Source organism: Engraulis encrasicolus, chromosome 21, assembly GCF_034702125.1.
Source record: "Engraulis encrasicolus isolate BLACKSEA-1 chromosome 21, IST_EnEncr_1.0, whole genome shotgun sequence".
NCBI lineage: Eukaryota > Metazoa > Chordata > Actinopteri > Clupeiformes > Engraulidae > Engraulis > Engraulis encrasicolus.
This window is the reverse complement of record NC_085877.1, coordinates 46,417,363-46,434,516: the sequence shown is the minus strand read 5'-3', so window position 1 is coordinate 46,434,516 and position 17,154 is coordinate 46,417,363. Positions and strand designations below refer to the sequence as shown.

Sequence of the window (17,154 nt, the reverse complement as noted above, 5' to 3'; positions counted from 1 at the left end):
TGTGCTCAAACTACGCACACAACTCCACACAACGTACAATTAAGATTTACATTAACTTCTGGGGCAGCTGGTAAAGTTACGATTTTAGAGTTAAACCATGCTGTTGCCATTGCAGTGTATGGCAGCACAAATTAAATGTATAAGTTATAATGACCTATTCAATAACAATTGAACACAGCAATATTATTGAAATGACGTTGAGAGGCCATCTTTAAATATATAAGTTATCATGACCTATCACTGATGTGTTTTTTTACAGTGTAGAAATTGTGGAGGCAGGTGCAGGATGGGAGGTGAGGGGCAAGTGAAACTTCCAGCTGCCTTATGAGTCCGTGTATATTTTGGTATTTGAATTTTCCCTTTATGAATAGAAATCAATAAACAAAAAAACGACTGGTTTGTTTGATTTTCGTTTTCAAACCCAAAACGAACAATTGAATTACAATTGAATTAGGCATAGACTTTCATAGTTTGAACTCTGCCAGTTTAATGTTCACAATGTTTTCTTCTCACTCACTGCACTTGCAAGAGGTGATAAAGACAACTTAGGCATCTTCTGTAGCCTAGTAAAAAATCTGTCAGTCGTGCGCGCTGTCAAATGAAAGCCAATCAGAAGGAGCCATAGGGAGCCGTTGTAGCCAATAGAAGGCGACTTCCGTCTGCAAGAATATGAATAATGCTTGTTTTTGGTCCGCTTTTCCGTTTGTGTTGACTTTGAATTTCAAAATGTTACGTAATTTAATTGTTCGTTTTGGGTTTGAAAACTAAAATCAAACAAACCAGTCGTTTTTCGTTTTTTAAATTTCCATTCATAAATGGAAAATCCAAATACCAAAATATACACGGACCCTTATGCCGTGTGTACAACTGGCGCTACCTACGCGACCCAGGTAGTTTCGCCATGAATTCGCTTTATTCGCTCTGGATGCGGCACTGACATGTTTGATTCAGCTAAGGTCCGTGTATATTTTCGTTCATTCATTATTCTATTTTGGATATCACACGAGAAAGGAATACGGACTCGTTTATGATGATTTACGCTTGAATATCACTTATGAAATGGAACCAAGCGCCATATTTTGATATTTTGTAGGTACTGAAAATAAAACGCTGAATCTTAGAAAAGAGAGAAAAGCAATAAAGAAAAACGTCCTTCTGAATTGCGTCTTTTGTTTATTCAGAATTCGGGTGACCTGAGAGTAAATCCTGGAAGGCTGGTTGAGCCTTCAATACATGGTTTCTTTGGAGGCAAACGGACTTTGCAGGCATTGTTGATGCAATATTCAGAACGTTGCTGCACTTCAAAGATGTGGTCGATCTGTGATGACTGTGCGAGGAATTTGTGTCATGAGATGGTTGCGTAGGCTATCCATATCAAGCAAGCGCCACAGGCGTCCTAGAGGGGGGTAGAAGAATGATTTACTGTCTATTTTTTTACTTAAACTTATCAACCAATTTAACCTTCGCAACAACATTTCATGTGCTTAGGCCTGGTCTTAAGTCTTGATTGTATTCGGCCATATAGCCTATTATAGCGTCCTAATCCAACAGAAGTGCAGCTGTGCGACCGGGACAGATATCTTCGATGGGAAGGGGTAGACCAACTGTCATTGAGAACATTGACAGTTCTTACGATCAGCATCAGTTTCCCAGTTCATCTCCAGCCTTTAGGTGTATCTACCCGGACATATTGCTTTCCAACAATATCACTAATGGTCCAAATACACCAAAGTGAAATGTTTATTCAACATGCGTAAAACTTGGTATGGAGAACGCGCGCTTCAGCTCATTTCACTTGACAGAATACGCAATAGTTTGCGCGAGAACACTGCTTTGGACTGTTTGCTCCCTAATGCATATTACTACATGTGAAAGGGTATAATAGGTTATTGATTACAGAGACTTTAGCCTTTATTTAGGCTATAAAGTTGAGTCCATAACATAAAGGGAATTTCATCTCTATTTTATAAAGCGGACGCACGCTCCAATACAGGGCTAACCATCACGCGTGCTGCGCATAGGCCTACTAGCCTGCACATCGCAAAAATGTTTTTCATCATTCTATTATCTTTCTGTTATGTCTCTGGCTCCAGCTACAGTTCTGTGTGTCGTTTGGTCGCTAGCTAGACCTTTTCTGATGGCAAAAAGACGGCAAACTTTCCTTCCGGGTAAACAGAGAGGGAGGGGTCAGTCAAATGAAATTCAATAAACGAATAGCCAAATATCACAAATTGAAAAACGATCAAAACTTTTGTCATTTTTTATAATGCTATTATGGTATGAAGTAACACATGCAGAAAACAAAATACAGCCATTTCTGCTTGTATTGCTTTAATCAAAACAAGAAGTTGCCCCCTTTTTTGAATTTCATATTTCATTCCAAAATAGAATAATGAATGAACGAAAAAGTACACGGACCAGCTAATCACATGATGGCTCTGTCTTGACAGTCTGGGACATTCGTCGATACGTAGGTTCCAATTGGTTTTCGCCGAACCTTATCATAGCGATTCGGTAAACGATTAGCTTGAGTTTAATCTTCAAAATTAGCTCTGATCGCTCAGTTCACTTCGCTCCTGGCGAATTCACCTTCCCTCCATAGAGAAATAATGACTTCCGCCACTCAGGTCGCGCTTGGTGTACATGGGCCATTACTAGGCTATATGGGCTCTTTATAGTATATTAGATTATGGTCACATGATTTTGATTAGATGTTGTACATGACCGTGTCAACATGGAGCACAGTACATGGGCAGTCATAGTCATGAGTAAGCGGTTAGGGCTTCATTCTTGTAGCCCAAAGGTTGCCTGTTCAACTCCCGACCCGCCAGGTTGGCGGAGGGAGTAATTAACCAGTGCTGTCCCCCATCCTCCTCCATGACCGAGGTACCCTGAGCATGTTACCATCCCACCCCACTGCTCCCTTGGGGCGCCATTGGGGGCTGCCCACTTGCACGGGTGAGGCATAAATGCAATTCCGTTGTGCGCAGTGTGCAGTGAACACATGTGTGCTGTGGAGTGCTGTGTCACGATGACATAAAGGGCATTTGTTTTGTCCAGGGCAAAAGGGCAGAGGCTTTACACCACCTCATCCCTATCTGTGCACGTCAGTGGTGTACACATTCAAAAACATTCGTGACTTGTTCATTTCATATCAACTCAAATGTCTAAACCAGTGTTTCTCAACAGGGGTGCCGGGGCACCCTGGGGTGCCGTGGGCCCCCTTCAGGGATGCCGCGGAAACGTGGCTGATAAATAAAATGTAACATAATACATTTGTCTAAATTTATAAGTTAATGCTAGTCAGTGGAATCTTTCATCTGCTATTTTGGAACAATAAAGTATAGGTCGCCCCAGTCAGCTGCAACTTTGAACGTAGGTCATGTGACGTCTTCAAATGTGTTGATTTTCTAAGCTTGTGTGGTATCGGATGCAATGCCATGTTACGGCTTGTTGGTTTGGGGTGCCTTGAAAATTTTCATGAATTGAAAGGGTGCCTCGCCTAAAAAAAGGTTGAGAAACACTGGTCTAAACCATACTGTTTTACAGAAGGGCCGTCAAACGACAGTCTCCGTCTGCAGCTCAACCCTTTTCATATCATATAAAAACTTTAAATATATTGTGAAAAGATGAAAAAACTTACAAACTGGAAAAATGAGTCCTTTTCTTGGTCTCTTGACTTCCATTATAATACTTTCACTCGATGGCATCATATTCACCCAGAAGTGAATTTCTTCTTTTTTTAATGAATCTGAATGTAGGAGTGAGGAGTCTTTCATCCCTCATCAATCACAATGTTTTGTCTAAATTTGGGCATTTTTGAAAGCCAGAGATCAAAATCAAACTCGCTAACCTCTTCTGTGTGTGCGTGCGTGCGTGTGTGCGTGTGTGTGTGTGTGTGTGTGTGTGTGTGTGTGTGTGTGTGTGAGTGAGAGAGAGAGAGAGAGAGAGAGAGAGAGAGAGAGAGAGAGAGAGAGAGAGAGAGAGAGAGAGAGAGAGAGAGAGAGACAGACAGACAGACAGACAGACAGACAGAGAGAGAGAGAGAGAGAGAGCATGTGGCTTAAATCTGGACATGCATGAAAGGAAAAAATAGTGTCAAATACTCTAAATACTTTGAAGCCACTCCTAACACCAACAAATACATGCTTTGGCATATATACAGTACGTAGATGACTTGACCTGTGTGAAGCTGGGTCCCCCTCAGACCATACAGTACGTAGATGACTTGACCTGTGTGAAGCTGGGTCCCCCTCAGACCCAAAATGCTGAAATAACACTGCAGATTGTATGTGCTATGTTTGTGCCAGATAGTGCTGTAATGAGGGCAGTCATGGGTGAGCGGTTAGGGCGTCAGACTTGCATCCCAGAGGTTGCCGGTTCGACTCCCGACCCGCCAGGTTGGTGGGGGGAGTAATCAACCAGTGCTCTCCCACATCCTCCTCCATGACTGAGGTACCCTGAGCATGGTACCGTCCCACCGCACTGCTCCCCATGGGGCGCCACTGAGGGCTTCCCCCTTGCACGGGTGAGGCATAAATGCAATTTCGTTGTGTGCAGTGTTCACTTGTGTGCTGTGGAGTGCTGTGTCACAATGACAATGGGAGTTGGAGTTTCCCAATGGGCTTTCACTTTTTCACTAGTGCTGTAAAAAACATTGTTTGTGCTATTAAGGCTTTTGAGTAATTTTAATACTGAAATGCTCATAGTTTTAATTAGAGGTCGACCGATACAGGTTTTTTTAATGGCCTATGCGATACCGATTTTTTTTTTTTCATCACCCCTGGCCGATACCCGATTTCTGATACCCGATATTTGGGGCCGATATGGGTTAAAAAAAAGGTTTAAAAATGACAAATATTCTAGGTCTCAAGTTAAAAATAAACATTCCTTTAACATTATCAAATTGAGGTAGAACTTGTAACATCTAAACACCCACTCTAACAAACAAGTAATGTCAAGTAACACAAAAATAAAGTTTAAAAAAACCCGAATGACATAAAATATCGGACTGATATATATATATAGGTCTATCCTTAGTTTTAATACACTTTTCTGACCTATGACGTCACACAGCCCATCCTCCACGTCCAAATTTCTCCAAAGTAGCCTCAACCGAAGGCAATTTGTTTGTGCTCATTTGTGCTGTGAAAAGTAACGGTTCAATCGCTTGTTTTGAAAATGTTATGATTATGCTATTATTATATTATTATTTTATTAATTGCACAAACGATTTTTTTACAGCACTATCCAGCACAAACCTAGTACAGGGGGGGGGGGGGCAGCTTCACACAGGTAATGAATGGGTGCTATATTTAGAGTGAAGTGACAATATGCAAGACATGATCTGATAGATGTTTCAAGGTTAGATTATCAGTTATACGTAAATGCTTTGGTATTGAACTCCCTCAAGGTCCACTAAATATAGAACTAGAAGTACTCAGAGAGCGCAGACCTCGGCCAAGGAAGCTGCTTGATACATTTGACAACTTACTTACACCCTAAGTATTTCTGCTGTCTTTTTGTGGAGTCCCCGCAATTCAATTTCTGGTCACTATGGGCGTCTTGATATATAGGCCAGCAATGGTAAAGAATCTCAAGTCCTGGTTCCGGTTCGTGATCCGGATCACCACCAGAATTTAATCACTTGTTCCTTGGGTCATTATCAACAAATCCACAAAGTTTCGTCCAAATCCATTGATTAGTTTTTGAGTTATGCTGCTGACAAACAGACAAACAAACAGAGAGACAGACAAACAGACAAACAAACCAACACGACCTAGAACATTACCTTCTTGGCGGAGGTAATAAAGGAGGGGAAAGTGTTGTTTTCAACCTTCTATGTTTGTCTGATTAAAATAATCATTCAGTTAAGGTACCAATTTTTTTTCTCCAAAACTGACTTACCAGAGAGACAAAATGTTTACCCTCACTACATTGCTATATTGTTTTTGGAAAGTAGCTGACTTAACATACGCATCTGAAACTGAAATATTCAAATTATGTGCAGTGTCTTTCAAAGAAACGCACGCACATATACACGCACAAATGCGCGAACATATGCACGCATGTATGCACGCACATATGCACGCGCAAATGCATGCATGCCTGCGGTATTTGAGTGCCGAGACAAGCCTAAACAAAAACACAAAAACAATGCATATCAAAGTACCTGTTTTTTTCTCTCTGGTCTGAAACCAACTTAAGGCTTCACTGCATCCCGAAATGGCCATTGCCAAAACACAGGCGCTCCAAAGCTCTCTACATATTTAATGGGTTTATTCTCTCACTCACTCACTCACTCACTCACTCACACACACACACACACACACACACACACACACACACACACACACACACACACACACACACACACACACACACACACACACACACACACACACACTCACACTCACACTCACACACACACACTCACACTCACACTCACACTCACACTCACACTCACACTCACACACACACACACACACACACACTCATGATTCAAGTCTACTCCAGTCAAGTGATTTCCCAAGGGGTAGCGGCTGCAGGCGCCAACGGCACGGGAGACGGAAGAAAGAGAGAATGAAGCAAAACAAAAAGAAAAAAAACACACACACACACACACACACACACACACACACACACACACACACACACACACACACACACACACACACACACACACACACACACACACACACACACACACACACACACACACCGTCTGCCATTTTCCCATTTCCCACAACAATGACACTGCGATTGCAACAATTGACCATGAACACACATCTTTGCATATCTTTTTTTATGGTGTGAAAGAGTTGGTAATAGTGTGTGTGTGTGTGTGTGCATACGTGTGCGTGTGCGTGTGCATGCGTGTGCGTGTGTGTGTGTGTATGTGCGTGTGCGTGCGTGCGTGCGTGCGTGTGCGTGTGCGTGTGCGTGTGCATGTGCATGCATACGTTTGTCCGTGTGTGTATGTACGTGTGTGTATGTGTGTGTGTGTGTGTGTATGTGTGTGTGTGTGTGTGTGTGGCCGTGCGATGAATGTCAGAGAAGCGATGTGGGAGTCAGGGGACTGTGACGATTAATTTCTTATTGTCTGGTGCCATTTTAGTTTCAAACAGGCCAAACAGAGTGTGCGTGCGTGCGTGCGTGTGTGTGTGTGTGTGCATGTCTAGACAGTCAGCCATCATACACACACACAGGCCCAGGCTAAGTCTCGGGTCCCTGAGGCAACCAGACATTTAAAGAAGGAGGAAGGCAGAAGTCCAATGCAATCCATTTATCTAGACAGGATTAAAATGCTGCTGACCTGAATCAAAGTCTTTATCACAATGGGAGAAAATAACAGAGAGGAGACAGGAGATAATAGGCATGTGATGAAATGGTGAGAAGGGAGTTGGACTAGTCAAAAAAAGAGAAACTATTAAAGAAGAAAAATGATAAAATATGAAAAAAGAAAAAAAAATCATTGCTTAGTGTACCTAATACGCAATCCACAATCCAGCACATTTCAACATTTCATTGGTGAGAAGGGAGTTGGACAAGTGAAAAAATAAACTGTTAATGAAGACAATTGATAAAATATGAACAAAAATGAATCATCGCTAGTGTACCTAATACACGATCCACCTTATTCTGCACTGCACATTTCAACGTTGTCATGTGCTGCATGTCTGGCTTGCTCATTTCGGTAAGGCTACTCAGGGCTGCTCAGGGACGGACTTTGTCTACAGGGGCCCCTGGGCCAGACAGCAGTAAAGGCCCCCCTTCTTGTGTATTAATAATGTTTTTAGGGGGTTGGGGTTTTATCCCATAAAATAGTCCCATTTATATAGTTGTTAAAATTGCAATGTTTAACACAATATCTGAAAGTGCAATGTTTAACGCACTATTGAGCTTCAGGGCCCCACATGTTCTTGGGCCCCTGGGCCTAGGCCCGGTAGGCCCGTGCTGTAATCCACCCTTGAGGCTGCTCCCCTATAAACATTAATGACATAGCACTCGCAAACAAACAAAAATGTAAAAATAGGTTGTGGGAAAAGTCTCATTGTGTTTTTCTCATCACACTTTAACGGTTTTCTCATAATATAGGAACTGTTATTATGAGGCAGAGTGGGACGGTCTCATACATACGCACGCACACAAGGGGTGCATCCCAATATGTGACCTTGCCTCCTCCACTTGCCTCCTCCACTTGCTTCTCGTCATGATGACATCACTGACAACAGCATTATATTTCAATATCTTGCAAAAGCTCAATTGTTAAGTCTTTTTCTCATTTGCAATTGGGATGTTGAATGAAAAACAGTCCCTCAAAAGTTGTTGTGGCGAGGCTGACAGCTGGGAAACTTTATCGTTTTCTCCACGGAGGAGGGGCCAGGAGGCGGGACGAGGAGGCAAGCACAAGTGGAGGAGGCAAGGACACATATTGGGATGCACACAAGGGGACACATTACTGTTGCAGGAGATAGTAGGGAGAAAGAGTCAGGCTCATTGGCGTGGCAGTCAGAACACACCCACAACCCTAGTGATGGTCTCTCCATCACACTGCCTTCCCCTTCGGGAAGTGCACCCGTGCGCTTCACACACTCATGGTGTCCCTCACGCAACTGCCCATCATGCTTCTCCCATCCAGTGTGCCCTGTCATCAATGCTTCACCCATCACTGGGGTCCCTCACACCGGGGTCACCAATCCTGGGGGTCCCTCACATGGAATTACGGCTCACACCCAATGAGTACGCTTCCGATGGCCTCACGATACCATCCCACTTCTGACACCATTTGTAGCGAAGAGGAATAGAGTTGCCCAACTGGGACTTGAACCCAGTCCTCCTGGGGTAGTAAACCAGGGCTCTGACCGCTACACCAAAGAGCCAGGCTCGTTGACATGGCAGTCAGAACACACCCACAACCCTAGTGATGGTCACTCCATCACACCCACAGATGAAAATGCCAATGTCATTATTGTGCCAGAGGACTGAAAAGCAATATGTACACACACATACACGCACAAGAAACACAGTTTTACTCTCTCACACTGACTACTCAGGGGCAATTTTACTGCTTTTAAGGTCATTTTCACAACTCTTTTTCGCACAAGCTGCAATCCACTGTGCCACATACAGTCAGCGAAGTAGAACACATCACGCTGAGTATGATTGGGCAGGCTGGGTAAGCTTAAGTAATGATGATTTGTTACCCAGGGGTATTGCATAGGGCCTCATGGAGTTTAAGCAGAAGGAAAGTTGTGTGTGTGTGTGTGTGTGTGTGTGTGTGTGTGTGTGTGTGTGTGTGTGTGTGTGTGTGTGTGTGTGTGTGTGTGTGCGTGCATGCGTGCGTGCGTACGTGTGTGCGTGCGTGCATGCGTGTGTCTGTATTGGTGTGTGTGTGTGTGTGTGTGTGTGTGTGTGTGTGTGTGTGTGTGTGAGTGTGTGTGTGTGAAAGAAGGGAAAGATGATTCAGAGAAACTGGAGATAGAGAGAGAGAGAGAGAGAGAGAGAGACAGAGACAGAGATACAGACAGACAGACAGACAGACAGACAGACAGACAGAGGAGAGAAAGTTAGGGGTAGAAGGGGTGGTATTAAGTTTAAACAGGGTTCATACACTTTTTCACCATTTTTTTTCCATGACTTTTCCATGACTTTTCCAAAACCTTTTTCTGAATTTCCAGGACCGAAAAACCAATGACCAATCGCGGGTCGGGGCGTATTAGGCTATATTACAGGCTATATTACGTAGCCTATATGATAAATATGTAATTACTGTATATATTTATACTATAGACTATGGCATATTATATTATATATTGCATAGCCTATATTACAAATATGTAAACAATAAACATATTCATAGTACTATAGGTTATCTTTTACTACAAGCTATAAGCAACCATTATACTTTATGTTGTATTACATTAATTCTGCTATTATTCACCAATGTTGTATAATTCGCTTGTCTAATGTACAGTCAGAAATGAAAATGAATAGGCCTAGGCCAGCCTATAACAAATTAGGTCGTGAAATCATCATGAAGACACATTTGTATCAACATGCTCTCTATGGAGATTGATAAATGCTCATCCTGCCCAAGTAAGAAATGATAGGCCTGCCTACTACACCTGCCTAAGCACAACAGTCCAAAGCTCCTGTAAGAATGATAATGTTGTCATTTGTTGTGGTCGTTGCTGGAGCAAAAAAAAAAGAGAGAGACTGCACTGTTCGTGGCATAGTTCTAGTCTGACGCCCACTCAAGGAGATGCTAGGGTGAGTTTCATTTTGTGTTACAACGATCTGACCGATTTAAAAACAATGCCACAGATGACTTTTTCAAACACTAGTCACGCTGCCGTTTATACCGTATTTCAAAACAGGCGCGTCATGCAGACATTGGTAATCGTTTGGCTCGCGGTCAGCTGCACATAGACTACTGTACGGATTTCATGTAATCTTTCAGCACACTGGACAAGTTCACTCGCAGGCAGCAGGTGCATTGCTTATCAATATCAAAATCTCGGGGCTTACCGAAAGCATAAAGGTTCGCTTGGTGCCCTATCTGGCAAATTAAACCAAGACCAAACAGGTCTTAGGATTGTATTCCTTTTGGCATTAGCTACGTTTCAGTGGAACCGCTAAATATTTTAAAACGCGTATAACTGCTAACCTGTTAGTAGCTGAGGAGGTAACAGCCTGCTGTATCTTGCCCTTCAGGTGGCTAACAAGTGCCGCTGCTTCGCCCATATCGGACGGACACATCACAACTTTCGTCCTCTCCAGCCATTGTTGATCATCTTTTCAGAAAGTTAAGCCGCGCATTGTTGAAGTAACACTTCGCGACATGCTGTAATATCGTACAGAACCACATTTCTTTTCTAGGATTAGAGCTATGATCACCTATCACCACCACGCACACACTACATCTAGCTCGCGCGTTACGAGGCGGGTTGCCAGGTGTGACTGATTTCTAGCGCCAAAAACGCTTGAAACTCGCCTGGAGCCATTACAACATGCGTTATTAGAAACCCACTCAATTTGGCAACACATGGTTAGGCAGACGCAGCCTGCACTAGACAACATTTCCACGAGAACTCGGACATTTAGATTTTATTACGCCGTGGCATCAACTTCATTAAGATGAAACACACTGGATGGATTTCCATGACTTTTCCAAAACTTTTGACCAAAAATACATTTTCCATAACTTTTCCAGGCCTGGAAATTTGAATTTTCAAATTCCATAACTTTTCCAGGTTTTTCATGACCGTACGAACCCTGTTTAAAGTTTATATTTAAGTCAGCTTGGGACTTGTCGGGAGTTTTATTTTTATCCAGAGTGACAGAGATTTGGAAATGCTGCATGACAAGACCCAGACTGACCCCAACTGACTGCTGTTTTATCAGATCGGTCAGGCTACTGTTTCAGCCGCCGCTGCTGCTGCTGCTGCTGTGTGTGTGTGTGTGTGTGTGTGTGTGTGTGTGTGTGTGTGTGTGTGTGTGTGTGTGTGTGTGTGTGTGTGTGTGTGTGTGTGTGTGTGTGTGTGTGTGTGTGTGTGTGTGTGTGTGTGTGTGTGTGTGTGTGTGTGTGTGTGTGTGTGATACTTTCTACTTTCTTTTCTGATTCTGCTTCTGCTATAACTCAAGCAAGTCTAATCATGGCATTTCACACACACACACACACACACACACACACACACACACACACACACACACACACACACACACACACACACACACACACACACACACACACACACACACACACACACACACACACAGACACACACACACACACACACACACAGACACAGACACACACACACACACACACACACACAGCCAAACGTTTGCTTGCACAAACACATACATGCACGCCCATGCATGCACACTCATGAACGCATGCAGGCACGCACACACACACACACACTTGGGAATACACAGTCAAGACACACACGCACACACACAAGCCCATACACACGCACACACACACACACACACACACACACACACACACACACACACACACACACACACACACACACGCACACACACACACACACACACACACACACAAACACACACACACACTGACACAGACACACACGCACACACACACACACAGGAACAGCGAGTCTAATCATATGTTTAATCGTTCAGTAGACCTATCTGTCTAAGCTTGTTACAGGTGGTTCAGACATACACAAAGCAGGCCTCTTCGCGCGTGTGTGTGTGTGTGTGTGTGTGTGTGTGTGTGTGTGTGTGTGTGTGTGTGTGTGTGTGTGTGTGTGTGTGTGTGTGTGTGTGTGTGTGTGTGTGTGTGTGTGTGTGTGTGTGTGAGCATGAGTGTATGTGTGTGTGTGTGTGTGTGTGTGTGTGTGTGTGTGTGTGTGTGTGTGTGTGTGTGTGTGTGTGTGTGTGTGTGTGTGTGTGTGTGTGTGTGTGTGTGTGTGTGTGTGTGTGTGTGTGTGCTTTTGTGTGAGTGTGTGCACATGCGCATGTGTGTACCGGTACATCTGTGCATGTGTGTGCCAGTGTATCTGTGTGTCTATGTGCGCGCACGCATACTGTGTGTGTTATCGCGCAATGGTTCAGACTTACTCGAATTTCCTGCAGCTGGCTGTTTGTTGCGATTGGCCTCCCCGCTCATCGTCGGCCTTGAATGAGATCTGGCTCCGTCTCTGGCTCCGTCTCTGGCTCCGTCTCTGGCTCCGCCCCCACCCCTGTCACTGGTTCCGTTTCCGTCACTGCTCTCGCCGCCGCCGCCGTCTCCACCGCGGTTTGCCGTGAGGTTGATGCCAGGCCTGTGGCCACACAACACCAGATTGAGACTGGCAAAGGGGTTGTTCGCCACGTCCATGCCATCCGTCATGTCAAACAGAGTGTTCTGGGTAGTCCGCAACTGTGAGGAGGACAGAGAGAGGGAGAGGGAGAGGGAGAGAGAGAGAGAGAGAGAGAGAGAGGGAGAGAGAGAGAGAGAGGGAGAGAGAGAGAGCGAGAGAGGGAGGGAGAGAGAATTAGGGAGAGAGAGAGAGAGAGAGAGAGAGAAAGAGAGATGAGAGAGAGAGAGAGAGAGGAGAGAGAGAGAGAGAGAGAGAGAGAGAGAGAGAGAGAGAGAGAGAGAGAGAGAGAGAGAGAGAGAGAGACAGAAAGAGAGCTAGATCAATCAGTCAATCAATCAAGAGAAAGAGAGAAAGTGACAGACATAGACATTAGGGCTATAATGATTTTGTATTGAACCAAGAAATCTTGACACACAGAGTCACAATACTGTATTGTGATACAAGGAGGCAGTATCGTGACATGCACACGCACATACACACACACACACAAATTGTAGGATTTGTAAAAACAAAGGAGATACGCACTCCGCGCTTCTAAATTGACAATCCGGTGCAACCAGAGCAGGACTAAATAATAAGTACAAAGGGAAAAGAATCTGGTGCCACACGGATGTCTATTTTCTGTTATTTATTAGGCACCAGATTCTTTTCCCTTTGCACAAATTAGTATTAGTAGAGTAGAGTAGAGTAACTTTATTAATCCCGAAGCGGAAATTCAGGTATCCAGTAGCTTACATAAATATATTTTTTAAAAAAATAAATAAATAAACAAATGCCCACATGGAATAACACAGGAATAGTCAGGGAGGGGAAATAAAAAATAAAAATAGCAAAGATAAAGAATGTGAAAATGTAATATGTAAAAAATGTAAAAAGGTAATTGTGCAAAAAGACATTCTGTGACTTGGGATAGACCATGTGCAGAAAAACATGCTCTGTCAGTTAAGGTAGACAGTCTTAACATGACCTGGAACAAGTGTTGACAGATACATCTAAGATATAGTATAGTATGTAGAAGTAGGCAGTGTACAGAGTATGATAGGGGTGGAAATGTCTCACAACGTCAAAGTAAAGTACAGTAAAGTAAGGTAAGTGTATTAGACAACACACACACACACACACACACACACACACACACACACACACACACACACACACACACACACACACACACACACACACACACACACACACACACACACACACACACACACACACACACACACACACACACACACAAAGAGGTTCCCCAGTAACTGGGCCAGCTCCGCCAGATCACAGTCTTTGCTTGTGGTAAGCAGGAAAACAAGTATGTCCAGTGGTCAAGAGTCAAAAGTTCCTTAAATCCAAGGTGGAAACGCAGCAACCTCTGTCGCCCACTCAGGCGATACACCGAGGGGAGGGTTAAACCCCCCTAGGAGACCTGAGAGCTTCCAAAAGTTTTGTCCAATTACAGAGGACGACCTCTGTAAAATAGTCAGGGAAAGTAAGCAGTCTACCTGCAGCCTTGACGCGATCCCCACATATCTGCTAAAAAACATACTTGGTTGCTTAGCAGCACCTTTACTGCAAATTGTTAACACCTCTATGCTTACAGGCATTTTTCCAAGCTCATTCAAAACAGCCATGGTAAAGCCACTCCTAAAAAAGACAAATTTAGATCAGAATTCTTTAAACAACTACATACCTATATCAAACCTCCCCTTTATAAGCAAGGTACTAGAAAAAGTTGTATTTAAACAGCTTAGTCAACATCTGCCTGGGAATGATATCTTGGAAAAATTCTAACCAGGCTTCAGAGCCAACCATAGCACTGAAACAGCTCTAACCAAAATAATAAGTGATCTTAGGCTCACAAAGTTTCAGCACTTAACCTCCTCGACCTCAGTGCCGCCTTTGACACGATAGACCACAACATACTAATTGACTGCGGGGTGGGATCGGGAAATGACCCTGGCCGGACTCGAACCGGGGTCCCCTTGGGCATGCAAGCCCAAATGTGGGAGGCTTAGTTCGCTGCGCCACAGTACTACCCCCCCCCCCCTCCCCCATTTCTAATTTCTACCCCTACCCATATGCCTTCCCCTTGCCCCTCGTCCTTTCAAACGAAGCAGTAAGGCGTAGGGCTTGAAACGCAGGCCCTATGAATTGAGACACCCCTTCAACAATCACATCATGTTCAGAGTTTGCAGTCTGCCCTCTGAAAATCTCAGTTTGGAGGGTCTAGAAAGCCCTTCCCCTTACTGCTACCCCTCTGTCTTAACGTGAATTGGGACGCTCCTACCTCTACACGTGAACCCGCAAAACAGAGTGGATTCAGTGGGTCTTTCTCAAATGCAAGGCCAGTGTCCTTCCAAGTGTATCAGCCTAATTAGTCACGCCCAGTGATTGGATACTTTTTGGTGAACTCTACAGAATATCCAATCACTGGGTATGACTAATAAAAGGTATCCAATCACTGGGCGTGCCTAATTAGGCTGATACACTTGGAAGGACACTGGCCTTGCATTTGATAAAGACCCAGTGTGTAATGTTACAGTAAACAAATTAGCACAGCATCCACTTGGACAATGACCGCGTGAGTACACCGGCGACGACGAAATGAAGTGACGGAGAATCGCTGGACTGTGCAGCAAGAGCGATACGAGCGATAGAAGCGACAGAGTATGTCCGTTAAAAGCAGAATGGAACCATTCCGACATTACCCCCCTGGCTGTGGCGGCTGTCGACGCACACCATCATACTGCCGTGCAAAACAAGAACGCAGTAACTCAAAATGGTCGAAAAAAAACGTTATATCGGAAATCGGCTTTAAACTACCTCATTTGTCTTGTTTCAAAAAAATGGTGGTCCAACACCATCCCGTTTTGGAGAAAAATCATTTTGAAGGTGCAAAAATTACCAACAATTTTTTACTGCGGTGTTGGATTAAAGGTTACGTCGAGCAAAACAAAAACGCAGTAAGTCGGTGAGTTACTGCTGCACTTTCCAATGGGAATGGTTTGGGAGTAGTTCAGAGAAGTAGATGTGTGCACATCCCACCCGATGGGCCAGGTGCAGGACAATGAGAGTAAATCCAAGTGAAAAGAGAAGTCCGCGACACTGCTTGTCTATTTATGATTTAATCGAGCAACGTTTCGACCTTCAGGTCTTCATCAGGCAAAGTGTGAACATGGCATTGAGTGGGTCATTTTAAAACATTCTACAGTCAGCTGATCAGCCAAAGTCCACAGCTGATAGGCTGACAATCAGCTGTGCTGGTAGTCCAACAGTCCAAGTGCGCTCAGATATATAGGCGTGGAACGTGTGGATAGGTCACCAAGAGGCGGTGACAGAGGAAAAAGATTACTCCAACGTGAGACGTTTTGGATCCACTATTTGAACACAATGTCTCCTAATGGTCTTAACGAAGAGTTTGACATCAAGCCATTCTTGTAACTCTTGTAATTATTGTCATACCCCCATGCCTACACCCCCCCCCCACACACACACACACACATACATACACACACATACACCACCAACTTGTGGGTATTGGTTTGTGGACGCAGGTGCCCAAAAATTGTTCCACTGAACTATGTAAATATGATCAATGTGATAGGTGACTCACTGGGTGTTTTTAATATGCAATATCTTGTGCTTATCCATCCTTTTTTGTTGTTTATTTTCATTTTCGTTTTCAAATATCATGATCACTTTATTTTTCTGATTGTAACCTGTTACATCTTTGAACTATGTGGCGTTTAACTTCTGTGGAAGAGTCAGCTGTGACTTTATATGCCGACCCATTTGCTGTTGGACTACCAGCACAGCTGATTGTCAGCCTATCAGCTGTGGACTTTGGCTGATCAGCTGACTGTAGAATGTTTTAAAATGACCCACTCAATGCCATGTTCACACTTTGCCTGATGAAGACCTGAAGGTCGAAACGTTGCTCGATTAAATCACAATGGTTTGGGAGTAGACAGTAATACTAGAACACAGTAACTCCTGCAGTAACTCCATTTTGTGGCAGTAATACCAGCCATGAACGCAGCAACTCTGATTTTTGTGGCAAAAAGACAAATAAATGTTGTCTTTTCAGTTTTTTTGTGTGCATTAAATGTCTAACCTAAAAAAGCATGACCAGGAAGTGTCACCACCACTTACCGACAACACAGTTGTCGCGCCACATAGGAAACTTTGAAGCATTTTTTCTCAGTTTGCAGTTTTCAGAGTTACTGCGTTCTTGTTTTGTAGGGCATCACAGCTCATTTGCATAATAGTCGCAGAAGCCCAACTACAAGTTGATGCTCAAATCACTCAAATTGCC

At 43.8% G+C, this 17,154-nt stretch overlaps 1 protein-coding gene across 1 annotated transcript in view; it reads right to left on the bottom strand.

Moving 5' to 3' along the window:
• Positions 1-17,154, bottom strand: part of LOC134437447 (phospholipid-transporting ATPase ABCA1-like) — a 633,180-nt gene that overhangs the window by 516,734 nt on the left and 99,292 nt on the right. Inside the window, exon 9 of the mRNA XM_063186937.1 lies at positions 12,601-12,901. Within this exon, the coding sequence (XP_063043007.1) occupies positions 12,601-12,901 (301 nt within the window). The remainder of the gene's footprint in view (positions 1-12,600; positions 12,902-17,154) is intronic.